The sequence below is a fragment of the Aulonocara sp. 'chitande type north' Nkhata Bay genome, linkage group LG3 (genome assembly GCF_057382095.1).
Source record: "Aulonocara sp. 'chitande type north' Nkhata Bay isolate Kocher_YH1m ecotype deep benthic linkage group LG3, A_spYH_male_GT1.1, whole genome shotgun sequence".
Lineage (NCBI taxonomy): Eukaryota > Metazoa > Chordata > Actinopteri > Cichliformes > Cichlidae > Aulonocara > Aulonocara sp. 'chitande type north' Nkhata Bay.
In genome coordinates, this window is record NC_141346.1 from 8801920 (window position 1) to 8829551 (window position 27632).

Here is a 27632-nt window from a genome sequence, read left to right on the forward strand (position 1 = left end):
AGGCTGCAGATGTCACCCATCACTATACTGTACCCCAAAGTGTAAAACATGACATTTCCTGTTCCCACTAGGTGGCGCTGTCCTTGATGTCAAATATGGCAGTTGAAATATGTTCAGGGGTGGAGCCTTATCATATGTGTTCACTTTGGTCAAGGTCAGAAAATGTATGACAAAATGAGAGGCAATAAGATTTTCATGGCGAGTCATCGAAATTCGCCATGGCGCCACGGCCTCATAGTATTGTGAAAACTCAAAAGCTCCGCAATTTAACATGGCACAAGGGTGTAGTTGACACTGTCCAAATTTGAAGGTTATGAAATGAAACCCCAAGGAGGAGTTCGCAAAAGTTCGAGGCATGGAAATGGCAAAATTAGAGCCAAAATGTCACCTTCTCTTCCAAATGGCGGACTTCCTGTTGGGTTTGCGTCAATGGGCCCACAGACTTTTTTGTTCGTCTTGGAATGATACACATGTGTGCCAAATTTCATACATGTAGCTGAAACGATGTGGTCGTAGGGCTGCATTTAACAAGGCATAGGTGGCGCTGTAGAGCCATTTCCCAGTGCTCATATGTAAAACCATTAAAATACAAAATTTTTCACCAGACCTGGCATGTGTGCAAAATTTCATGAGTTTTTGAGCATGTTTAGGCCCTCAAAAAGGCCCTTGTTTTGCCTGAATAATAATAATAATAATAATAATAATAATAATAAGAAACGGAGCAGATACAATAGGGCCTTCGCACTCTCAGTGCTCGGGCCCTAATAATAATAATAATAATAATTAAAGCTGCAAGCAGCGTTATGAGGGCCCTCGCACCCCCGGCACGTCGAGCCACGCCCAACACCTAAAACCAGCACCTCCGATCTGATGTCACATTGATGGAATTCATGCATTTAACCACCAGCTAACATTTCAACTCATTCATTCATGATTAGTTAGTCGTTCCACTAGGTGGCGCTCTAACCATTATGTACAAATGGCATAACAAACATTTCCGAGCTTGAGTCTCATCACGCCTGCGACCTTTGGGAGAGATTGGACATTGTGTTTTTGAATGACAGCATATTACTGCTTTTTGGCCAGTGATTGAAACTCCACGTGCCGCCATGACCACCCCGTTTCCTTGAACGTAAAAAGCTTCGCAATTTAACATCACAAAGGTCTTTAGATTCCACACACTGGAGAATGGTTCAATATGATGAAATCCCTTGGAGGAGTTCGTCAAAGTATGAAGCCTGAAAAGAGGGGAAAATGCCGCCAAAATTACACATTAATTTTAAAATGGCTGACTTCCTGTTGGATTTGGGATATTGCTCCAAGAGACTTTTTTGTACATCTTGATATTTTCCATAAGCTTACCAGGTTTCAGACTCATAGATGAAACACAGAGCTGGGGCTGATGTTTTGAAATTTTGTAGGGGGCGCTGTGGAGCAATTTCGCGCTATTCAATGAAAATGATCACATGACAACAAAGCCTACATCCATTTGGAGGTGTGTGCCAAATTTCAAGCCTCTATAAACTTTCCAAGCCCCTCAAAAGCCACTTCATCTTTCATGGTGAACCGCGTTGCCACCAGGGTGCGCCGTTCAGTTTAAAGTCACAATTTTTCCACTGAAGCATCACGAGGGACTGATGTTGATATTCAACGCTTTTGAGGTGGCCACGATGAACCTGTGAAAATCAGTACAACAAAATTGAAGCCATGACATTTCCTGTTGCCACTAGGTGGCGCTGTCCGTATTTCCGACAATGGGCACATCAATCTGTTCAGGGCGGGTGTGACATCATGCCTGTAAAGTCTGGTACTGATCAGACTGGATTTCATTGAGTTATACTAATTTGTTTCTTCATGGCATGACATCAAAGTTCGCCACGCTGCTGGGGTCACACCCTTTTGCGAAAAGTCACAGTTTTCACTGTAACCCAAGACCAACTCCTTAAGGCTTTCCTGGAGAAATTTGAGGCTGCAGATGTCACCCATCACTATACTGTACCCCAAAGGGTAAAACATGATATTTCCTGTTCCCACTAGGTGGCGCTGTCCCTTATGTCAAATATGGCAGTTGAAATATGTTCAGGGCTGGAGCCTTATCATATGTGTTCACTTTGGTCAAGGTCAGAAAATGTATGACAAAATGAGAGACAATAAGATTTTCATGGCGAGTCATCGAAATTCGCCATGGCGCCACGGCCTCATAGTATTGTGAAAACTCAAAAGCTCCGCAATTTAACATGGCACAAGGGTGTAGTTGACACTGACCAAATATGAAGGTTATGAAATGAAACCCCAAGGAGGAGTTCGCAAAAGTTCGAGGCATGGAAATGGCAAAATTAGAGCCAAAATGTCACCTTCTCTTCCAAATGGCGGACTTCCTGTTGGGTTTGCGTCAATGGGCCCACTGACTTTTTTGTTCGTCTTGGCATGATACACATGTGTGCCAAATTTCATACATGTAGCTCAAACGATGTGGTCGTAGGGCTGCATTTAACAAGGCATAGGTGGCGCTGTAGAGCCATTTCCCAGTGCTCATATGTAAAACCATTAAAATACAAAATTTTTCACCAGACCTGGCATGTGTGCAAAATTTCATGAGTTTTTGAGCATGTTTAGGCCCTCAAAAAGGCCCTTGTTTGGGGTGAATAATAATAATAATAATAATAATAATAATAATAATAATTAAAGCTGCAAGCAGCGTTATGAGGGCCCTCGCACCCCCGGCGCGTCGAGCCACGCCCAACACCTAAAACCAGCACGTCCGATCGATGTCACATTGATGGAATTCATGCATTTAACCACCAGCTAACATTTCAACTCATTCATTCATGATTAGCTAGTCGTTCCACTAGGTGGCACTCTAACCATTATGTACAAATGGCATAACAAACATTTCCGAACTCGAGTCTCATTATGCCTGCGACCTTTGGGTGAGATTGGACATTGTGTTTTTGAGTAACAGCAGATTACTGCGTTTTGGCGAGTGATTGAGAGTCTACGTGCCGCCATGACCACCCCGTTTCCCTGAACGTAAAAAGCTTCGCAATTTAACAACACAAAGGTCTTTGGATTCCACACACTGAAGAATAGTGCAATATGATGAAATCCCTTGGAGGAGTTCGTCAAAGAACGATGCCTGGAAAGAGGGGAAAATGTTGCCAAAATTGCACATTAATTTTAAAATGGCTGACTTCCTGTTGGATTTGGGATATTGCTCCAAGAGACTTTTTTGTACATCTTGATATCTCCTATAAGCTTACCAGGTTTCAGAATCATACATAAAACACAGAGCAGGGGCTGTGATTTTGAAATTTTGTAGGGGGCGCTGAGGAGCCATTTTGGGATATTCAATGAAAATGATCACATAACAACAAAGCCTTAACCACATTGGAGGTGTGCGCCAAATTTCAAGACTTTTTAAACTTTCCAAGCCCCTCAAAAGCCACTTCATCTTTCATGGTGAACTGCGTTGCCACCAGGGTGCGGCGTTCAGTTTAAAGTCACAATTTTTGCACTGAAGCATCACAAGGGACTGATGGTGATATTCACCGCTTTTGAGGTGGCCACGATGAACCTGTGAAAATCAGTACAACAAAATTAAAGCCATGACATTTCCTGTTCCCACTAGGTGGCGCTGTCCGTATTCCCGACAATGGGCACATCAATCTGTTCAGGGCGGGTCTGACTTCATGCCTGTAAAGTCTGGTACTGATCAGACTGGATTTCATGGAGTTATACTAATTTGTTTCTTCATGGCGTGACATCAAAGTTCGCCATGCTGCTGGGGTCACACCCTTTTGCGAAAAGTCACAGTTTTCACTGTAACCCAAGACCAACTCCTTAAGGGTTTTCTGGAGAAATTTGAGGCTGCAGATGTCACCCATCACTATACTGTACCCCAAAGTGTAAAACATGACATTTCCTGTTCCCACTAGGTGGCGCTGTCCTTCATGTCAAATATGGCAGTTGAAATATGTTTAGGGGTGGAGCCTTATCATATGTGTTCACTTTGGTCAAGGTCAGAAAATGTATGACAAAATGAGAGGCAATAAGATTTTCATGGCGAGTCATCGAAATTCGCCATGGCGCCACGGCCTCATAGTATTGTGAAAACTCAAAAGCTCCGCAATTTAACATGGCACAAGGGTGTAGTTGACACTGTCCAAATTTGAAGGTTATGAAATGAAACCCCAAGGAGGAGTTCGCAAAAGTTCGAGGCATGGAAATGGCAAAATTAGAGCCAAAATGTCACCTTCTCTTCCAAATGGCGGACTTCCTGTTGGGTTTGCGTCAATGGGCCCACAGACTTTTTTGTTCGTCTTGGCATGATACACATGTGTGCCAAATTTCATACATGTAGCTCAAACCATGTGGTCGTAGGGCTGCATTTAACAAGGCATAGGTGGCGCTGTAGAGCCATTTCCCAGTGCTCATATGTAAAACCATTAAAATACAAAATTTTTCACCAGACCTGGCATGTGTGCAAAATTTCATGAGTTTTTGAGCATGTTTAGGCCCTCAAAAAGGCCCTTGTTTGGGGTGAATAATAATAATAATAATAATTAAAGCTGCAAGCAGCGTTATGAGGGCCCTCGCACCCCCGGCGCGTCGAGCCACGCCCAACACCTAAAACCAGCACGTCCGATCTGATGTCACATTGATGGAATTCATGCATTTAACCACCAGCTAACATTTCAACTCATTCATTCATGATTTGTTAGTCGTTCCACTAGGTGGCGCTCTAACCCTTATGCACAAATGGCATAACAAACATTTCCGAGCTCGAGTCTCATCACGCCTATGAGCTTTGGGAGAGATTGGACATTGTGTTTTTGAGTGACAGCAGATTACTGCTTTTTGGCGAGTGATTCAAACTCTAAGTGCCACCATAACCACCCCGTTTCACTGAACGTAAAAAGCTTCGCAATTTAACATCACAAAGGTCTTTAGATTCCACACACTGGAGATTGGTTCAATATGATGAAATCCCTTGGAGGAGTTCGTCAAAGAACGGTGCCTGGAAAGAGGGGAAAATGTTGCCAAAATTGCACATTAATTTTAAAATGGCTGACTTCCTGTTGGATTTTGGATATTGCTCCAAGAGACTTTTTTGTACATCTTGATATCTCCTATAAGCTTACCAGGTTTCAGACTCATACATAAAACACAGAGCTGGGGCTGTGGTTTTGAAATTTTGTAGGGGGCGCTGTGGAGCCATTTCGCGCTATTCGATAAAAATGATCACATGACAACAAAGCCTTCATCAATTTGGAGGGGTGTGCTAAATTTAAAGCCTCTATATACTATCCAAGCCCCTCAAAAGCCACTTCATCTTTCATGGTGGACCGCGTTGCCACCAGGGTGCGCCGTTCAGTTTAAAGTCACAATTTTTGCACTGAAGCATCACGAGGGACTGATGTTGATATTCACCGCTTTTGAGGTGGCCACGATGAACCTGTGAAAATCAGTACAACAAAATTAAAGCCATGACATTTCCTGTTGCCACTAGATGGCGCTGTACGTATTCCCGACAATGGGCACATCAATCTGTTCAGGGCGGGTCTGACATCATGCCTGTAAAGTCTGGTACTGAACAGACTGGATTTCATTGAGTTATACTAATTTGTTTCTTCATGGCGTGACATCAAAGTTCGCCATGCTGCTGGGGTCACACCCTTTTGCGAAAAGTCACAGTTTTCACTGTAACCCAAGACCAACTCCTTAAGGCTTTCCTGGAGAAATTTGAGGCTGCAGGTGTCACCCATCACTATACTGTACCCCAAAGTGTAAAACATGACATTTCCTGTTCCCACTAGGTGGCGCTGTCCCTGGTGTCAAATATGGCAGTTGAAATATGTTCAGGGGTGGAGCCTTATCATATGTGTTCACTTTGGTCAAGGTCAGAAAATGTATGACAAAATGAGAGGCAATAAGATTTTCATGGCGAGTCATCGAAATTCGCCATGGCGCCACGGCCTCATAGTATTGTGAAAACTCAAAAGCTCCGCAATTTAACATGGCACAAGGGTGTAGTTGACACTGTCCAAATTTGAAGTATATAGGACCAAATCCCAAGGACGAGTTCGTTAAAGTTCGAGGCATGGAAATGGCAAAATTAGAGCCAAAATGTCACCTTCTCTTCCAAATGGCGGACTTCCTGTTGGGTTTGCGTCAATGGGCCCACAGACTTTTTTGTTCGTCTTGGAATGATACACATGTGTGCCAAATTTCATACATGTAGCTCAAACCATGTGGTCGTAGGGCTGCATTTAACAAGGCATAGGTGGCGCTCTAGAGCCATTTCCCAGTGCTCATAAGTAAAACCATTAAAATACAAAATTTTTCACCAGACCTGGCATGTGTGCAAAATTTCATGAGTTTTTGAGCATGTTTAGGCCCTCAAAAAGGCCCTTGTTTGGGGTGAATAATAATAATAATAATAATAATAATAATAATAATAATAATAATAATAATAATAATAAGAAACGGAGCAGATACAATAGGGCCTTCGCACTCTCAGTGCTCGGGCCCTAATAATAATAATAATAAGAAACGGAGCAGATACAATAGGGCCTTCGCACTCTCGGTGCTCGGGCCCTAATAAGAAACGGAGCAGATACAATAGGGCCTTCGCACTCTCGGTGCTCGGGCCCTAATAATAAGAAACGGAGCAGATACAATAGGGCCTTCGCACTCTCGGTGCTCGGGCCCTAATAATAATTAAAGCTGCAAGCAGCGTTATGAGGGCCCTCGCACCCCCGGCACGTCGAGCCACTGCCAACACCTCAAACCGGCACGTCCGATGTGATGTCACATTGATGGATTTCATGCTTTTAATCACCAGCTAACATTTCATCTTATTCAACCAGGATTATAGTCATGCCACTAGGTGGCGCTCTAACCATTATTGACAAATAGCATAACAAACATTTCCGAGCTCGAGTCTCATCACGCCTGCGACCTTTGGGAGAGATTGGATATTGTGTTTTTGAGTGACAGCAGATTACTGCTTTTTGGCGAGTGATTCAAACTCTAAGTGCCGCCATAACCACCCCTTTTCCCTGAACGTAAAAAGCTTCGCAATTTAACATCACAAAGGTCTTTGGATTCCACACACTGGAGAATGGTTCAATATGATGAAATCCCTTGGAGGAGTTCGTCAAAGTATGAAGCCTGAAAAGAGGGGAAAATGTCGCCAAAATTACACATTAATTTTAAAATGGCTGACTTCCTGTTGGATTTGGGATATTGCTCCAAGAGACTTTTTTGTACATCTTGATATCTTACACAAGCTTACCAAGTGTCAGACTCATAGATGAAACACAGAGCAGGGGCTGATGTTTTGAAATATTGTAGGGGGCGCTGTGGAGCCATTTTGCGCTATTCAAGGAAAATGGTTACATAACAACAATGCCTTCATCCATTTGGAGGTGTGTGCCAAATTTCAAGCCTCTATAAACTTTTCAAGCCCCTCAAAAGCCACTTCATCTTTCATGATGAACAGCGTTGCCACCAGGGTGCGCCGTTCAGTTTAAAGTCACAATTTTTGCACTGAAGCATCACGAGGGACTGATGGTGATATTCACCGCTTTTGAGGTGGCCACGATGAACCTGTGAAAATCAGTACAACAAAGTTAAAGCCATGACATTTCCTGTTGCCACTAGGTGGCGCTGTCCGTATTTCCGACAATGGGCATATCAATCTGTTCAGGGCGGGTCTGACATCATGCCTGTAAAGTCTGGTACTGATCAGACTGGATTTCATTGAGTTATACTAATTTGTTTCTTCATGGCGTGACATCAAAGTTCGCCATGCTGCTGGGGTCACACCCTTTCGTGAAAAGTCACAGTTTTCACTGTAACCCAAGACCAACTCCTTAAGGCTTTCCTGGAGAAATTTGAGGCTGCAGATGTCACCCATCACAATACTGTACCCCAAAGTGTAAAACATGACATTTCCTGTTCCCACTAGGTGGCGCTGTCCTTGATGTCAAATATGGCAGTTGAAATATGTTCAGGGGTGGAGCCTTATCATATGTGTGCTCTTTGGTCCAGATCGGAACATGTATGACAGAACGAGAGGCAATAAGATTTTCATGGCGAGTCATCAAAATTCGCCATGGCGCCACGGCCTCATACTATTGTGAAAACTCAAAAGCTCCGCAATTTAACATGGCACAAGGGTGTAGTTGACACTGTCCAAATTTGAAGCTTATAGGACCAAATCCCAAGGAGGAGTTCGTTAAAGTTCGAGGCATGGAAATGGCAAAATTAGAGCCAAAATGTCACCTTCTCTTCCAAATGGCGGACTTCCTGTTGGGTTTGCGTCAATGGGCCCCCAGACTTTTTTGTTCGTCTTGGCATGATACACATGTGTGCCAAATTTCATACATGTAGCTCAAACGATGTGGTCGTAGGGCTGCATTTAACAAGGCATAGGTGGCGCTGTAGAGCCATTTCCCAGTGCTCATATGTAAAACCATTAAAATACAAAATTTTTCACCAAACCTGGCATGTGTGCAAAATTTCATGAGTTTTTGAGCATGTTTAGGCCCTCAAAAAGGCCCTTGTTTGGGGTGAATAATAATAATAATAATTAAAGCTGCAAGCAGCGTTATGAGGGCCCTCGCACCCCCGGCGCGTCGAGCCACGCCCAACACCTAAAACCAGCACGTCCGATCTGATGTCACATTGATGGAATTCATGCATTTAACCACCAGCTAACATCTCAACTCATTCATTCATGATTAGTTAGTCGTTCCACTAGGTGGCGCTCTAACCATTATGTACAAATGGCATAACAAACACTTCCAAGCTCGAGTCTCATCACACCTGAGACGTTTGGGAGAGATTGGACATTGTGTTTTTGAGTAACAGCAGATTACTGCTTTTTGGCGAGTGATTCAAACTCTAAGTGCCGCCATAACCACCCCGTTTCCCTGAACGTAAAAAGCTTCGCAATTTAACATCACAAAGGTCTTTAGATTCCACAAGGTGCAGATCGGTCCAATCTGATGAAATCCCTTGGAGGAGTTCGTCAAAGTACGGTGCCTGAAAAGATGGGAAAATGTTGCCAAAATTGCACATTCATTTTAAAATGGCTGACTTCCTGTTGGATTTGGGATATTGCTCCAAGAGGCTTTTTTGTACATCTTAATATCTTCCATGAGCTTACCAAGTTTCAGACTCATAGATAAAACACAGAGCAGGGGCTGATATTTTGGAATTTTGTAGGGGGCGCCATGGAGCCATTTTGCGCTATTCAAGGAAAATGGTCACATAACAACAAAGCCTTCGTCACATTGGAGGTGTGCGCCAAATTTAAAGCCTCTATAAACTTTCCAAGCCCCTCAAAAGCACCTTCATCTTTCATGGTGAACTGCGCTGCCACCAGGGTGCGCCATTCAGTTTAAAGTCACAATTTTCGCACTGAACCATCACGAAGGACTGATGGTGATATTCACCGCTTTTGAGGTGGCCACGATGAACCTGTGAAAATCAGTACAACAAAGTGTAAGACATGACATGTCCTGTTGCCACTAGGTGGCGCTGTACGTATTCCCGACAATGGGCACATCAATCTGTTCAGGGTGGGTCTGACATCATGACTGTAAAGTCTGGTACTGATCAGACTGGATTTCATTGAGTTATACTAATTTGTTTCTTCATGGCGTGACATCAAAGTTCGCCATGCCGCTGAGGTCACACCCTTTGGCGAAAAGTCACAGTTTTCACTGTAACCCAAGACCAACTCCTTAAGGCTTTCCTGGAGAAATTTGAGGCTGCAGATGTCACCCATCACTATACTGTACCCCAAAGTGTAAAACATGACATTTCCTGTTCCCACTAGGTGGCGCTGTCCCTGGTGTCAAATATGGCAGTTGAAATATGTTCAGGGGTGGAGCCTTATCATATGTGTTCACTTTGGTCAAGGTCAGAAAATCTATGACAGAATGAGAGGCAATAAGATTTTCATGGCGAGTCATCGTAATTCGCCATGGCGCCACGGCCTCACCGTATTGTGAAAACTCAAAAGCTCCGCAATTTAACATGGCACAAGGGTGTAGTTGACACTGACCAAATATGAAGGTTATGAAATCAAGCCCCAAGGAGGAGTTCGCAAAAGTTCGAGGCATGGAAATGGCAAAATTAGAGCCAAAATGTCACCTTCTCTTCCAAATGGCGGACTTCCTGTTGGGTTTGCGTCAATGGGCCCCCAGACTTTTTTGTTCGTCTTGGCATGATACACATGTGTGCCAAATTTCATACATGTAGCTCAAACGATGTGGTCGTAGGGCTGCATTTAACAAGGCATAGGTGGCGCTGTAGAGCCATTTCCCAGTGCTCATATGTAAAACCATTAAAATACAAAATTTTTCACCAGACCTGGCATGTGTGCAAAATTTCATGAGTTTTTGAGCATGTTTAGGCCCTCAAAAAGGCCCTTGTTTGGGGTGAATAATAATAATAATAATAATAATAATAATAATTAAAGCTGCAAGCAGCGTTATGAGGGCCCTCGCACCCCCGGCACGTCGAGCCACTGCCAACACCTCAAACCGGCACGTCCGATGTGATGTCACATTGATGGATTTCATGCTTTTAATCACCAGCTAACATTTCATCTTATTCAACCAGGATTATAGTCATGCCACTAGGTGGCGCTCTAACCATTATTGACAAATAGCATAACAAACATTTCCAAGCTCGAGTCTCATCACACCTGCGACCTTTGGGAGAGATTGGACATTGTGTTTTTTAGTGACAGCAGATTACTGCTTTTTGCGAGTGATTGAAACTCTACGTGCTGCCATGACCACCCCGTTTCCCTGAACGGAAAAAGCTTCGCAATTTAACATCACAAAGGTCTTTAGATTCTACACACTGAAGAATGCTTCAATATGATGAAATCCCTTGGAGGAGTTCGTCAAAGTATGAGGCCTGAAAAGGGGGGAAAATGTCATCAAAATTACACATTAATTTTAAAATAGCTGACTTCCTGTTGGATTTGGGATATTGCTCCAAGAGACTTTTTTGTACATCTTGATATCTTACACAAGCTTTCCAAGTGTCAGACTCATAGATGAAACACAGAGCAGGGGCTGATGTTTTGAAATATTGTAGGGGGCGCTGTGGAGCCATTTTGCGCTATTCAAGGAAAATGGTTACATAACAACAATGCCTTCATCCATTTGGAGGTGTGTGCCAAATTTCAAGCCTCTATAAACTTTCCAAGCCCCTCAAAAGCCACTTCATCTTTCATGATGAACCGCGTTGCCACCAGGGTGCGCCGTTCAGTTTAAAGTCACAATTTTTGCACTGAAGCATCACGAGGGACTGATGGTGATATTCACCGCTTTTGAGGTGGCCACGATCAACCTGTGAAAATCAGTACAACAAAGTTAAAGCCATGACATTTCCTGTTGCCACTAGGTGGCGCTGTCCGTATTTCCGACAATGGGCATATCAATCTGTTCAGGGCGGGTCTGACATCATGCCTGTAAAGTCTGGTACTGATCAGACTGGATTTCATTGAGTTATACTAATTTGTTTCTTCATGGCGTGACATCAAAGTTCGCCATGCTGCTGGGGTCACACCCTTTCGTGAAAAGTCACAGTTTTCACTGTAACCCAAGACCAACTCCTTAAGGCTTTCCTGGAGAAATTTGAGGCTGCAGATGTCACCCATCACAATACTGTACCCCAAAGTGTAAAACATGATATTTCCTGTTCCCACTAGGTGGCGCTGTCCTTGATGTCAAATATGGCAGTTGAAATATGTTCAGGGGTGGAGCCTTATCATATGTGTGCTCTTTGGTCCAGATCGGAACATGTATGACAGAATGAGAGGCAATAAGATTTTCATGGCGAGTCATCAAAATTCGCCATGGCGCCACGGCCTCATAGTATTGTGAAAACTCAAAAGCTCCGCAATTTAACATGGCACAAGGGTGTAGTTGACACTGTCCAAATTTGAAGCTTATAGGACCAAATCCCAAGGAGGAGTTCGTTAAAGTTCGAGGCATGGAAATGGCAAAATTAGAGCCAAAATGTCACCTTCTCTTCCAAATGGCGGACTTCCTGTTGGGTTTGCGTCAATGGGCCCACTGACTTTTTTGTTCGTCTTGGCATGATACACATGTGTGCCAAATTTCATACATGTAGCTCAAACGATGTGGTCGTAGGGCTGCATTTAACAAGGCATAGGTGGCGCTGTAGAGCCATTTCCCAGTGCTCATATGTAAAACCATTAAAATACAAAATTTTTCACCAAACCTGGCATGTGTGCAAAATTTCATGAGTTTTTGAGCATGTTTAGGCCCTCAAAAAGGCCCTTGTTTGGGGTGAATAATAATAATAATAATAATAATTAAAGCTGCAAGCAGCGTTATGAGGGCCCTCGCACCCCCGGCACGTCGAGCCACTGCCAACACCTCAAACCGGCACGTCCGATGTGATGTCACATTGATGGATTTCATGCTTTTAATCACCAGCTAACATTTCATCTTATTCAACCAGGATTATAGTCATGCCACTAGGTGGCGCTCTAACCATTATTGACAAATAGCATAACAAACATTTCCAAGCTCGAGTCTCATCACACCTGCGACCTTTGGGAGAGATTGGACATTGTGTTTTTTAGTGACAGCAGATTACTGCTTTTTGCGAGTGATTGAAACTCTACGTGCCGCCATGACCACCCCGTTTCCCTGAACGGAAAAAGCTTCGCAATTTAACATCACAAAGGTCTTTAGATTCTACACACTGAAGAATGCTTCAATATGATGAAATCCCTTGGAGGAGTTCGTCAAAGTATGAGGCCTGAAAAGGGGGGAAAATGTCATCAAAATTACACATTAATTTTAAAATGGCTGACTTCCTGTTGGATTTGGGATATTGCTCCAAGAGACTTTTTTGTACATCTTGATATCTTACACAAGCTTACCAAGTGTCAGACTCATAGATGAAACACAGAGCAGGGGCTGATGTTTTGAAATATTGTAGGGGGCGCTGTGGAGCCATTTTGCGCTATTCAAGGAAAATGGTTACATAACAACAATGCCTTCATCCATTTGGAGGTGTGTGCCAAATTTAAAGCCTCTATAAACTTTCCAAGCCCCTCAAAAGCCACTTCATCTTTCATGATGAACCGCGTTGCCACCAGGGTGCGCCGTTCAGTTTAAAGTCACAATTTTTGCACTGAAGCATCACGAGGGACTGATGGTGATATTCACCGCTTTTGAGGTGGCCACGATCAACCTGTGAAAATCAGTACAACAAAGTTAAAGCCATGACATTTCCTGTTGCCACTAGGTGGCGCTGTCCGTATTTCCGACAATGGGCACATCAATCTGTTCAGGGCGGGTCTGACATCATGCCTGTAAAGTCTGGTACTGATCAGACTGGATTTCATTGAGTTATACTAATTTCTTTCTTCATGGCGTGACATCAAAGTTCGCCATGCTGCTGGGGTCACACCCTTTCGCGAAAACTCACAGTTTTCACTGTAACCCAAGACCAACTCCTTAAGGCTTTCCTGGAGAAATTTGAGGCTGCAGATGTCACCCATCACTATACTGTACCCCAAAGTGTAAAACATGACATTTCCTGTTCCCACTAGGTGGCGCTGTCCTTGATGTCAAATATGGCAGTTGAAATATGTTCAGGGGTGGAGCCTTATCATATGTGTTCACTTTGGTCAAGGTCAGAAAATGTATGACAAAATGAGAGGCAATAAGATTTTCATGGCGAGTCATCGAAATTCGCCATGGCGCCACGGCCTCATAGTATTGTGAAAACTCAAAAGCTCCGCAATTTAACATGGCACAAGGGTGTAGTTGACACTGTCCAAATTTGAAGGTTATGAAATGAAACCCCAAGGAGGAGTTCGCAAAAGTTCGAGGCATGGAAATGGCAAAATTAGAGCCAAAATGTCACCTTCTCTTCCAAATGGCGGACTTCCTGTTGGGTTTGCGTCAATGGGCCCACAGACTTTTTTGTTCGTCTTGGCATGATACACATGTGTGCCAAATTTCATACATGTAGCTCAAACCATGTGGTCGTAGGGCTGCATTTAACAAGGCATAGGTGGCGCTGTAGAGCCATTTCCCAGTGCTCATATGTAAAACCATTAAAATACAAAATTTTTCACCAGACCTGGCATGTGTGCAAAATTTCATGAGTTTTTGAGCATGTTTAGGCCCTCAAAAAGGCCCTTGTTTGGGGTGAATAATAATAATAATAATAATAATAATAATAATAATAATAATAATAATAATAATAATAATAAGAAACGGAGCAGATACAATAGGGCCTTCGCACTCTCGGTGCTCGGGCCCTAATAAGAAACGGAGCAGATACAATAGGGCCTTCGCACTCTCAGTGCTCGGGCCCTAATAAGAAACGGAGCAGATACAATAGGGCCTTCGCACTCTCAGTGCTCGGGCCCTAATAAGAAACGGAGCAGATACAATAGGGCCTTCGCACTCTCGGTGCTCGGGCCCTAATAATAATAATAATAATTAAAGCTGCAAGCAGCGTTATGAGGGCCCTCGCACCCTGGCGTGTCGAGCCACGCCCAACACCTAAAACCAGCACGTCCAATGTGATGTCACATTGATGGAATTCATGCATTTAACCACCAGCTAACATTTCATCTCATTGAACCATGATTATAGTCGTCCCACTAGGTGGCGCTCTAACTATTACTGACAAATGGCATAACAAACATTTCCGAGCTCGAGTCTCATCACACCTGCGACGTTTGGGAGAGATTGGATATTGTGTTTTTGAGTGACAGCAGATTACTGCTTTTTGGCGAGTGATTGAAACTCTAAGTGCCGCCATGACCACCCCGTTTCCCTGAACGTAAAAAGCTTCGCAATTTAACATCACAAAGGTCTTTAGATTCTACACACTGAAGAATGCTTCAATATGATGAAATCCCTTGGAGGATTTCGTCAAAGTATGAAGCCTGAAAAGAGGGGAAAATGTCGCCAAAATTACACATGAATTTTAAAATGGCTGACTTCCTGTTGGATTTGGGATATTGCTCCAAGAGACTTTTTTGTACATCTTAATATCTTCCATGAGCTTACCAAGTTTCAGACTCATAGATAAAACACAGAGCAGGGGCTGATATTTTGAAACTTTGTAGGGGGCGCTGTGGAGCAATTTCGCGCTATTCAATGAAAATGATCACATGACAACAAAGCCTACATCCATTTGGGGGTGTGGGCCAAATTTCAAGCCTCTATAAACTTTCCAAGCCCCTCAAAAGCCACTTCATCTTTCATGTTGTACCGCGTTGCCACCAGGGTGCGCCGTTCAGTGTAAAGTCACAATTTTTGCACTGAAGCATCACGAGGGACTAATGGTGATATTCACCGCTTTTGAGGTGGCCACGATGAACCTGTGAAAATCAGTACAACAAAATTAAAGCCATGACATTTCCTGTGGCCACTAGGTGGCGCTGTCCGTATTTCCGACAATGGGCACGTCAATCTGTTCAGGGCGGGTCTGACATCATGCCTGTAAAGTCTGGTACTGATCAGACTGGATTTCATTGAGTTATACTAATTTGTTTCTTCATGGCGTGACATCAAAGTTCGCCATGCTGCTGGGGTCACACCCTTTTGCGAAAAGTCACAGTTTTCACTGTAACCCAAGACCAACTCCTTAAGGCTTTCCTGGAGAAATTTGAGGCTGCAGGTGTCACCCATCACTATACTGTACCCCAAAGTGTAAAACATGACATTTCCTGTTCCCACTAGGTGGCGCTGTCCCTGGTGTCAAATATGGCAGTTGAAATATGTTCAGGGGTGGAGCCTTATCATATGTGTTCACTTTGGTCAAGGTCAGAAAATGTATGACAAAATGAGAGGCAATAAGATTTTCATGGCGAGTCATCGAAATTCGCCATGGCGCCACGGCCTCATAGTATTGTGAAAACTCAAAAGCTCCGCAATTTAACATGGCCCAGGTGTGTAGTTGACACTGTCCAAATTTGAAGGTTATGAAATGAAACCCCAAGGAGGAGTTCGCAAAAGTTCGAGGCATGGAAATGGCAAAATTAGAGCCAAAATGTCACCTTCTCTTCCAAATGGCGGACTTCCTGTTGGGTTTGCGTCAATGGGCCCACAGACTTTTTTGTTCGTCTTGGCATGATACACATGTGTGCCAAATTTCATACATGTAGCTCAAACGATGTGGTCGTAGGGCTGCATTTAACAAGGCATAGGTGGCGCTCTAGAGCCATTTCCCAGTGCTCATATGTAAAACCATTAAAATACAAAATTTTTCACCAGACCTGGCATGTGTGCAAAATTTCATGAGTTTTTGAGCATGTTTAGGCCCTCAAAAAGGCCCTTGTTTCGCCTGAATAATAATAATAATAATAATAATAATAATTAAAGCTGCAAGCAGCGTTATGAGGGCCCTCGCACCCTGGCGTGTCGAGCCACGCCCAACACCTAAAACCAGCACGTCCGATCTGATGTCACATTGATGGAATTCATGCATTTAACCACCAGCTAACATTTCATCTCATTGAACCATGATTATAGTCGTCCCACTAGGTGGCGCTCTAACTATTACCGACAAATGGCATAACAAACATTTCCGAGCTCGAGTCTCATCACACCTGCGACGTTTGGGAGAGATTGGATATTGTGTTTTTGAGTGACAGCAGATTACTGCTTTTTGGTGAGTGATTGAAACTCTAAGTGCCGCCATGACCACCCCGTTTCCCTGAACGTAAAAAGCTTCGCAATTTAACATCACAAAGGTCTTTAGATTCCACAAACTTCAGATCGGTCCAATCTGATGAAATCCCTTGGAGGAGTTCGTCAAAGTATGAAGCCTGAAAAGAGGGGAAAATGTCGCCAAAATTACACATTAATTTTAAAATGGCTGACTTCCTGTTGGATTTGGGATATTGCTCCAAGAGACTTTTTTGTACATCTTGATATCTCCTATAAGCCTACCAGGTTTCAGATTCATACATAAAACACAGAGCTGGGGCTGTGGTTTTGAAATTTTGTAGGGGGCGCTGTGGAGCCATTTTGGGATATTCAATGAAAATTATCACATGACAACAAAGCCTTCGTCACATTGGAGGTGTGTGCCAAATTTCAAGCCTCTATACACTTGCCAAGACCCTCAAAAGCCACTTCATCTTTCATGGTGAACAGCGTTGCCACCAGGGTGCGCCGTTCAGTTTAAAGTCACAATTTTTGCACTGAAGCATCACGAGGGACTGATGGTGTTATTCACCGCTTTTGAGGTGGCCACGATGAACCTGTGAAAATCAGTACAACAAAATGAAAGCCATGACATTTCCTGTTCCCACTAGGTGGCGCTGCCCGTATTTCCGACAATGGGCACATCAATCTGTTCAGGGCGGGTCTGACATCATGCCTGTAAAGTCTGGTACTGATCAGACTGGATTTCATTGAGTTATACTAATTTGTTTCTTCATGGCGTGACATCAAAGTTCGCCATGCTGCTGGGGTCACACCCTTTCGCGAAAACTCACAGTTTTCACTGTAACCCAAGACCAACTCCTTAAGGCTTTCCTGGAGAAATTTGAGGCTGCAGATGTCACCCATCACTATACTGTACCCCAAAGTGTAAAACATGACATTTCCTGTTCCCACTAGGTGGCGCTGTCCCTGGTGTCAAATATGGCAGTTGAAATATGTTCAGGGGTGGAGCCTTATCATATGTGTTCACTTTGGTCAAGGTCAGAAAATGTATGACAAAATGAGAGGCAATAAGATTTTCATGGCGAGTCATCGAAATTCGCCATGGCGCCACGGCCTCATAGTATTGTGAAAACTCAAAAGCTCCGCAATTTAACATGGCACAAGGGTGTAGTTGACACTGACCAAATATGAAGGTTATGAAATCAAACCCCAAGGAGGAGTTCGCAAAAGTTCGAGGCATGGAAATGGCAAAATTAGAGCCAAAATGTCACCTTCTCTTCCAAATGGCGGACTTCCTGTTGGGTTTGCGTCAATGGGCCCCCAGACTTTTTTGTTCGTCTTGGCATGATACACATGTGTGCCAAATTTCATACATGTAGCTCAAACGATGTGGTCGTAGGGCTGCATTTAACAAGGCATAGGTGGCGCTGTAGAGCCATTTCCCAGTGCTCATATGTAAAACCATTAAAATACAAAATTTTTCACCAGTCCTGGCATGTGTGCAAAATTTCATGAGTTTTTGAGCATGTTTAGGACCTCAAAAAGGCCCTTGTTTCGCCTGAATAATAATAATAATAATAATAATAATAATTAAAGCTGCAAGCAGCGTTATGAGGGCCCTCGCACCCCCGGCGCGTCGAGCCACGCCCAACACCTACAACCAGCACGTCCGATCTGATGTCACATTGATGGAATTCATGCATTTAACCACCAGCTAACATTTCAACTCATTCATTCATGATTAGTTAGTCGTTCCACTAGGTGGCGCTCTAACCATTATGTACAAATGGCATAACAAACACTTCCGAGCTCGAGTCTCATCACACCTTAGACGTTTGGGAGAGATTGGACATTGTGTTTTTGAGTGACAGCAGATTACTGCTTTTTGGAGAGTGATTCAAACTCTAAGTGCCACCATAACCACCCCGTTTCACTGAACGTAAAAAGCTTCGCAATTTAACATCACAAAGGTCTTTAGATTCCACACACTGGAGATTGGTTCAATATGATGAAATCCCTTGGAGGAGTTCGTCAAAGAACGGTGCCTGGAAAGAGGGGAAAATGTTGCCAAAATTACACATTAATTTTAAAATGGCTGACTTCCTGTTGGATTTGGGATATTGCACCAAGAGACTTTTTTGTACATCTTGATATCTCCTATAAGCTTACCAGGTTTCAGAATCATACATAGAACACAGAGCAGGGGCTGTGGTTTTGAAATTTTGTAGGGGGCGCTGTGGAGCCACTTCGCGCTATTCAATGAAAATGATCACATGCCAACAAAGCGTTCATCCATTTGGAGGTGTGGGCCAAATTTCAAGCCTCTATAAACTTGCCAAGACCCTCAAAAGCCACTTCATCTTTCATGTTGAACAGCGTTGCCACCAGGGTGCGCCGTTCAGTTTAAAGTCACAATTTTTGCACTGAAGCATCACGAGGGACTGATGGTGATATTCACCGCTTTTGAGGTGGCCAAGATGAACCTGTGAAAATCAGTACAACAAAATTAAAGCCATGACATTTCCTGTTGCCACTAGGTGGCGCTGTCCGTATTTCCGACAATGGGCACATCAATCTGTTCAGGGCGGGTCTGACATCATGCCTGTAAAGTCTGGTACTGATCAGACTGGATTTCATTGAGTTATACTAATTTGTTTCTTCATGGCGTGACATCAAAGTTCGCCATGCTGCTGGGGTCACACCCTTTCGCGAAAACTCACAGTTTTCACTGTAACCCAAGACCAACTCCTTAAGGCTTTCCTGGAGAAATTTGAGGCTGCAGATGTCACCCATCACTATACTGTACCCCAAAGTGTAAAACATGACATTTCCTGTTCCCACTAGGTGGCGCTGTCCTTGATGTCAAATATGGCAGTTGAAATATGTTCAGGGGTGGAGCCTTATCATATGTGTGCTCTTTGGTCAAGGTCAGAAAATGTATGACAAAATGAGAGGCAATAAGATTTTCATGGTGAGTCATCGAAATTCGCCATGGCGCCACGGCCTCATAGTATTGTGAAAACTCAAAAGCTCCGCAATTTAACATGGCACAAGGGTGTAGTTGACACTGTCCAAATTTGAAGCTTATACGACCAAATCCCAAGGAGGAGTTCGTTAAAGTTCGAGGCATGGAAATGGCAAAATTAGAGCCAAAATGTCACCTTCTCTTCCAAATGGCGGACTTCCTGTTGGGTTTGCGTCAATGGGCCCACAGACTTTTTTGTTCGTCTTGGAATGATACACATGTGTGCCAAATTTCATACATGTAGCTCAAACCATGTGGTCGTAGGGCTGCATTTAACAAGGCATAGGTGGCGCTCTAGAGCCATTTCCCAGTGCTCATAAGTAAAACCATTAAAATACAAAATTTTTCACCAGACCTGGCATGTGTGCAAAATTTCATGAGTTTTTGAGCATGTTTAGGCCCTCAAAAAGGCCCTTGTTTGGGGTGAATAATAATAATAATAATAATAATAATAATAATAATAATAATAATAATAATAATAATAATAAGAAACGGAGCAGATACAATAGGGCCTTCGCACTCTCAGTGCTCGGGCCCTAATAAGAAACGGAGCAGATACAATAGGGCCTTCGCACTCTCGGTGCTCGGGCCCTAATAAGAAACGGAGCAGATACAATAGGGCCTTCGCACTCTCGGTGCTCGGGCCCTAATAAGAAACGGAGCAGATACAATAGGGCCTTCGCACTCTCGGTGCTCGGGCCCTAATAAATCTAGTTTCAACCACTCTGGGCATCAACAAGTGGGAAAATTAGATTTATGAAACTGACTTAGTAGCCTTGATGCTGTTTTATTGGTGATACTTTAACGCAATGTTTCCATAAATTAAATTTCTCTCACTTCTAAACTCATCATCATACACAGACACTAATAAGAGAGCTCCAGGTACCACAATTTACATTAGCAACAGCTTAATCTTTAAGTACCTTCTATCCATTTCTTCCTCTTAACCGGGGCAGCAGCCTAAGCAAAGAAGCCCAGTCCTTCCTCTCCCTCCCCAGCCACCTCTTCCAACTTGACTGGGGAGCACCAAGACGTTCCCCGGGGCCTCCTCCCGGTGGGACATGCCCAAAACACCTCACCCAGGTTAAAGCTCATTTCCACCACTCGTATCTGCAGTCTTGTTCTTTCAGTCACTACCAAAGCTCACGACCATCGGTGAGTGTAGGGACATAAATTGTTTGAGAACTTCACTTACATTCAGCTACATTCCAGTGCGAGTCAGTGATGCTGTTTGATTCTGACAGTCTGGAAAAATGAAGTTGTAAATTTTCTTCTCACATGTAATTCTGATGTGAATAAAATACCGCTTCAGTGATTCCGTTTTTAGAGGTGCTTTGACTTGAAATGATCGACTTCATTGTCTGACTGTGTTGTGTCTCCTCTGCAGGGAGAGTTCAGGTCCAGGATCAAACAGGGGACATCAGGAACAGAAGCAGCTCCATTGATCCGACTCCTCTGATGGCTGATCAATCAGTTTGATCTGTGTGTTCTTTGATTATTGATCAGTGATGTCAGAGTGGAGTCAGTGTGATGTTGTTGTTGTGTGTTTGAGACTTTTAGTGTCCATGAAGGTCTCTGCTGCCGTAGATCCTCTGAACTGTGACAGAGGTCTCACTCTGGAGGAAACTCTCAGCACTTTCCAGCAGCTCCTCCATCATGGAGGACGTTCCCTCACTGTAACAGGTGGAGGAGAGAGGAGAGGAAGCACAGGTGGATCCTCTGAGGAAGAGGAGCGTCCTACAAACCACATGATCACATGACCAGAGTTGTTTATGATAAAGTCACATTGATGGGTTTTCAGAATTGTCTTTTACCTGTTATGTCACCATAGTAACTGACTGAAAACATCCATTTCTGTTGCTTATTATTATTTCTGTTTTTCTTTATTTCCAGCATGTAAATAATCAGTAAGTGACCATGACGGTATCACAGGAACATGTTCCAGTTTGAAGGTCGCTCTCTACCAAAGCAGACCTGTGATCACTTTAAGAACGTGACCTGTGGTCTGTATGTCGTTTGTCTTTGTCCTGGTCCTCGGGTTTGGGGCCATGTTTGAGTTTTGGTTTGTATTTATTTGATTTATTTGTAATTAAATTATAAGTTATTCAAATTTGACAGCCAAGTTTAACCGATTCATAATTTTTTTCCATGTTTGTTCCTGTTCATGTTTTTGGAAAGCACTTGGTAACAATGGCTTTGAAAATGTTTTCTGAATAAACTTTTTTATTATTATTTACTTTTTATAGTGTTTTTTGTTTAACCGTTAGATTTGTTTTCCCAGTCGATGTTTTCCTGGACGTTCCCGTCTCACCTTGTTGTTCATCTCTTTGTCCTCGTCTCTGTTATTCTCTTCTTGTCTCTGAATTCATTTTGTTTTGATTTTACTTTTGTTTCCTGTCACTATTCATCCCGTTACTGTCTGCACAGTAACGGGACTTCCTCTGTAGTTAATTTATGCTTTCTATTTCGTGTTGCATTATTTTATTTTTAGAGCACGTTACCTGACTGGTTTTGTCCCTGCACTGTTCTGTGTAGCATCTTCAAATGTCCACTAGATGTCACAAAGACACAGTGAACGTGGAACATGCGTGAACCTGTCGTGTGGATTGTGACATGCTCTGAATCCACAGACACGCACAACAACAGGAAAATTACACAAAATGCACTCAAAAGATTCAAGAGTTCGTTTTAACCTATGACATAACAGGATAACCAACTTAACCTTTAATAACTATTCTTGAGCCAAAACGTCCTGTAAAAATTTGAACCTGAAACTTCCCCATAAACTCAGATTTCCAAGTCGGAGCAGCCCCACCAACCCCGACTTAACCATCAAAGACGGCAGCAGTGAATGTAAGGAGCGGTTCTGAATCAGGCCTGCATCAGCTGCGTGAGTCGCTGTGTAAACCACACACAGCAGTGCTCAGTCTGTGACTGTGCTGCAACAAACAAAAGTAAAAGTGTTCTTATGCATTTAGGCGTTTGGATGGTTCTACGTGCTGAGAAGCAAAACAAATCCTGTTTGTCGTGTTTTTCCTGGAACACACCAGCAGCTGTCAGTAGTTACAGCTGGAGGAAGACGGGGCGTTCCCCTCACATACAAAACACAAAGTTCCAGGAACAACAGTGAGGCGTGTGTGGGAGCTCTGCTTCTTCCAGGCTTACCGGACTTTGTGGCTGCTGTGGTTTATAAAGGAGGATGAAGATGTTGCTGTTTCTCCTCCTGAGCGGTAAGAAACTCTCTGAGCTCCGTTTACCTGTTTAACCTGCACTCAGTCACAGCACAGCGCCACAAATTCACTCATTCCCGGAAAACAGCGACCTAACGAGGTTTGACTTTACCTGTGAGAGTGTGAACGATGTCTGAGAGGCTGAGGACCAACAGACTGCGGGCTTTCAGGTGAAAGTTTCTAGCAAGAGACACTAACTAACCACAGTAGCTATGTGCTACAGTAGCTCAGTGACTGCGGTCAAGTGAGCCCTCACTTACGAAGTCGCAGTCAAGCTAGCCGCCCCGCCAGCCGCACCTAAAATGTTGTTGCACTACTCTTACGCATATTACGGTATAGGTGCCGACCGGCTTAGAAACGCAGTGTTTTCTGTCCTGACACTATTTTACTTCACAATCCACTCCCAGTTTTGGTTAATCTCCACTTTCACCCCTGTGATCCACAGCCCAAATTACTGTATGATTCAGAGAAAATTAACAATAAAATTTACCCAATTTACTCAACTATACTTTTAATGTCCTCATCTTTGACCTCAGATTACAGGAAAACTGTAAGAGGTGACGCAGCTATTTCACTGGATTCTGACTCTGGGTGACCCCCACTCTGCACCCTGTGATCCACAGCCAAAATTACTGTACAGTTTTTGAGAAAATTGATAGTAAAATCTTCCCATTTTGCTTTACTGTACTCTACATATTGACATCTTTGATCTCCGATTACAGGAAAACTGTAAGAGGTGACGCAGATATCTCACTGGATTATGAATCTAGGCCATCTCCACTCTTCACCCTGTGATCCACAGCCAAAATTACTGTACGGATTTTGAGAAAATTGATAGTAAACTTTGCACAATTTACTCTACTGTACTCTATATATTCTCATCTTTGAGCTTAGATTACAGGAAAACTGTAAGAGGTGACGCAGATATCTCACTGGATTATGAATCTAGGCTGTCGCCACTCTTCACCCTGTCATCCACAGCAAAAATTACTGTACGGATTTTGAGAAAATTGATAGTAAACTTTGCACAATTTACTGTACTATACTCTATATATTCTCATCTTTGAGCTCAGATTACAGGAAAACCATAAGAGGTGACGCAGATATTTCACTGGATTATGAATCTAGGCTGTCGCCACTCTGCACCCTGTGATCCACAGCAAAAATTACTGTACGGTTTTTGAGAAAATTGATAGTAAACTTTGCACAATTTACTCTACTGTACTTTTAATATTCTCATCTTTGACCTCAGATTACAGGAAAACTATAAGAGGTGACGCAGATATCTCACTGGATTATGACTCTGGGTGACCCCCACTCTTCACCCTGTTATCCACAGCCCAAATTACTGTACGGATTTTTAGAAAATTGATAGTAAACTTTGCACAATTTACTGTACTATACTCTATATATTCTCATCTTTGAGCTCAGATTACAGGAAAACTGTAAGAGGTGACGCAGATATTTCACTGGATTATGAATCTAGGCCATCTCCACTCTGCACCCTGTCATCCACAGCCAAAATTACTGTACGGTTTTTGAGAAAATTGATAGTAAAATCTTCCCATTTTGCTTTACTGTACTCTACATATTGACATCTTTGAGCTCAGATTACAGGGAAACTGTAAGAGGTGACACAGATATTTCACTGGATTCTGACTCTAGGCTGTCGCCACTCTTCACCCTGTGATCCACAGAAAAAATTACTGTACGGTTTTTGAGAAAATTGATAGTAAACTTTGCACAATTTACTCTACTGTACTTTTAATATTCTCATCTTTGACCTCAGATTACAGGAAAACTATAAGAGGTGACGCAGATATCTCACTGGATTATGACTCTGGGTGACCCCCACTCTGCACCCTGTGATCCACAGCCAAAATTACTGTACGGATTTCTGATAAAATTAAATCCTATTCCATTACCAAACAAAATGAGTTCATTGAAGTATTTGCTTAGCTACAAGAAATGTCTTTCCACACACAATTTAAATTTTTCAAAATGTCATTCACACACCACCTCAAGTATCAACTTCAGTTTTAGACATTATTTATTCAGTGCTTAATCACAACAATAGTCAACTTAAGGCACTTACATAATAAGTTAAACCTTACAATAATACATACAGAGAAAAACCCAACAATCATATGACCCCCTATGAGCAACAGTGGGAAGGAAAAACTCCCTTTTAACAGGAAGAAACCTCCGGCAGAACCAGGCTCAGGGAGGGGCGGCCATCTGCCTCAACCGGTCAGGGTGAGAAATTACATTTCTCAGATTACTGATTTCTCATATTACTACTACACAGTTTAGATACACTCAACAAAAATATAAACGCAACACCTTTGTTACTGCTCCCATTCCCCATGGGATGGACGTAGAGACCTAAAATTCATTCCAGATACACAATATAACCATCCCTCCCAAACAGTGGTCACAAATCAGTCCAAATGTGTGGTAGTGGGCACATCTGCTATATTGAGATAATCCATCCCACCTCACAGGTGTGCCACATCAGGATGCTGATCTGACATCATGAGTAGTGCACAGGTGTACCTCAGACTGCCCACAACAAAAGGCCACCCTGGAATGTGCAGTTTTTTTGCGCTATTGGGGGTCTGGGGACCCAGAACCGGTCAGTATCTGGTGTGACCACCATTTGCCTCATGCAGTGCAACACATCGTCGCATGGAGTCTATCAGATTGTCAATTGTGGCCTGTGGAATGTTGGTCCACTCCACTTCAATGGCTGTGCGAGGTTGTTGGATATTCGTGGGAACTGGTACACGCTGTCGTATACGCCGGTCAAGCACATCCCGAACATGCTCAATGGGTGACATGTCCGGTGAGTATGCTGGCCATGCAAGAACTGGGACATTCTCAGCTGCCATCTGCCCTGAACAATGTGAACCATGATTCATCCGTGAAGCGCACACCTCTCCAACGTGCCAGACGCCATCGAATGTGAGCATTTGCCCACACAAGTCTGTTACGGCGACGAGCTGGAGTCAGGTCAAGACCCCGATGAGGACGATGGGCATGCAGTTGAGCTTCCCTGAGACGGTTTCTGACAGTTTGTGCAGAAATTGTTTGGTTGTGCAAACCAATTGTTCCAGCAGCTGTCTGGGTGGCTGGTCTCAGACGATCTTGGAGGTGAACCTGCTGGATGTGGAGGTCCTGGGCTGGTGTGGTTACACGGGGTCTGCGGTTGTGAGGCCGGTTGGATGTGCTGCCATATTCTCTGAAACGCCTGTGGAGACGGCTTATGGTTGAGAAATGAACATTCAATGCACGGGCGACAGATCTGGTTGACATTCCTGCTGTCAGCATGCCAGTTGCACGCTCCCTCATTGCTTGTGGCATCTGTGGCATTTTGCTGTGAGACAAAACTGCACATTCCAGGGTGGCCTTTTGTTGTGGGCAGTCTGAGGTACACCTGTGCACTACTCATGATGTCAGATCAGCATCCTGATGTGGCACACCTGTGAGGTGGGATGGATTATCTCAATATAGCAGATGTGCCCACTACCACACATTTGGACTGATTTGTGACCACTGTTTGGGGGGGATGGTTATATTGTGTATCTGGAATGAATTTTAGGTCTCTACGTCCATCCCATGGGGAATGGGAGCAGTAACAAAGGTGTTGCGTTTATATTTTTGTTGAGTGTATCTAAACTGTGTAGTAGTAATATGAGAAATCAGTAATCTGAGAAATGTAATTTCTCACCCTGACCGGTTGAGGCAGATGGCCGCCCCTCCCTGAGCCTGGTTCTGCCGGAGGTTTCTTCCTGTTAAAAGGGAGTTTTTCCTTCCCACTGTTGCTCATAGGGGGTCATATGATTGTTGGGTTTTTCTCTGTATGTATTATTGTAAGGTTTAACTTATTATGTAAGTGCCTTAAGTTGACTATTGTTGTGATTAAGCACTGAATAAATAATGTCTAAAACTGAAGTTGATACTTGAGGTGGTGTGTGAATGACATTTTGAAAAATTTAAATTGTGTGTGGAAAGACATTTCTTGTAGTTAAGCAAATACTTCAATGAACTCATTTTGTTTGGTAATGGAATAGGATTTAATTTTATCAGAAATCCGTACAGTAATTTTGGCTGTGGATCACAGGGTGCAGAGTGGGGGTCACCCAGAGTCATAATCCAGTGAGATATCTGCGTCACCTCTTATAGTTTTCCTGTAATCTGAGGTCAAAGATGAGAATATTAAAAGTACAGTAGAGTAAATTGTGCAAAGTTTACTATCAATTTTCTCAAAAACCGTACAGTAATTTTTTCTGTGGATCACAGGGTGAAGAGTGGCGACAGCCTAGAGTCAGAATCCAGTGAGATATCTGCGTCACCTCTTACAGTTTTCCTGTAATCTGAGCTCAAAGATGTCAATATATAAAGTACAGTACAGTAAATTGTGCAAAGTTTACTATCAATTTTCTCAAAATCCGTACAGTAATTTTGGCTGTGGATCACAGGGTGGAGAGTGGGGGTCACCCAGAGTCATAATCCAGTGAAATATCTGCGTCACCTCTTACAGTTTTCCTGTAATCTGAGGTTAAAGACGAGGATATTAAAAGTACAGTAGAGTAAATTGTGCAAATTTTACTATCAATTTTCTCAAAAACCGTACAGTAATTTTGGCTGTGGATCACAGGGTGCAGAGTG

The 27632-nt window shown here is 43.2% G+C and overlaps 1 protein-coding gene and 1 pseudogene across 3 annotated transcripts in view; both read left to right on the top strand.

Annotated features, from left to right (window-relative positions):
- Nucleotides 1-21210, top strand: part of LOC147333804 (uncharacterized) — a 169495-nt pseudogene extending 148285 nt beyond the window's left edge. The window contains exon 9 of the transcript XR_015125898.1: nt 21119-21210. The product of XR_015125898.1 is annotated as an uncharacterized LOC147333804 (transcript). The remainder of the gene's footprint in view (nt 1-21118) is intronic.
- Nucleotides 21211-22727: 1517 nt separating this feature from the next.
- The window catches only part of LOC147333809 (uncharacterized), a 53764-nt gene continuing 48859 nt past the window's right edge, over nt 22728-27632 (top strand). Inside the window, exon 1 of one of the 2 annotated variants that reach the window (XM_086270161.1) lies at nt 22728-22961. In XM_086270161.1, the coding sequence (XP_086126287.1) occupies nt 22931-22961 (31 nt within the window). In that variant the 5' untranslated portion in view covers nt 22728-22930. The remainder of the gene's footprint in view (nt 22962-27632) is intronic. The other variant, XM_086270172.1, reaches the window with a different exon arrangement.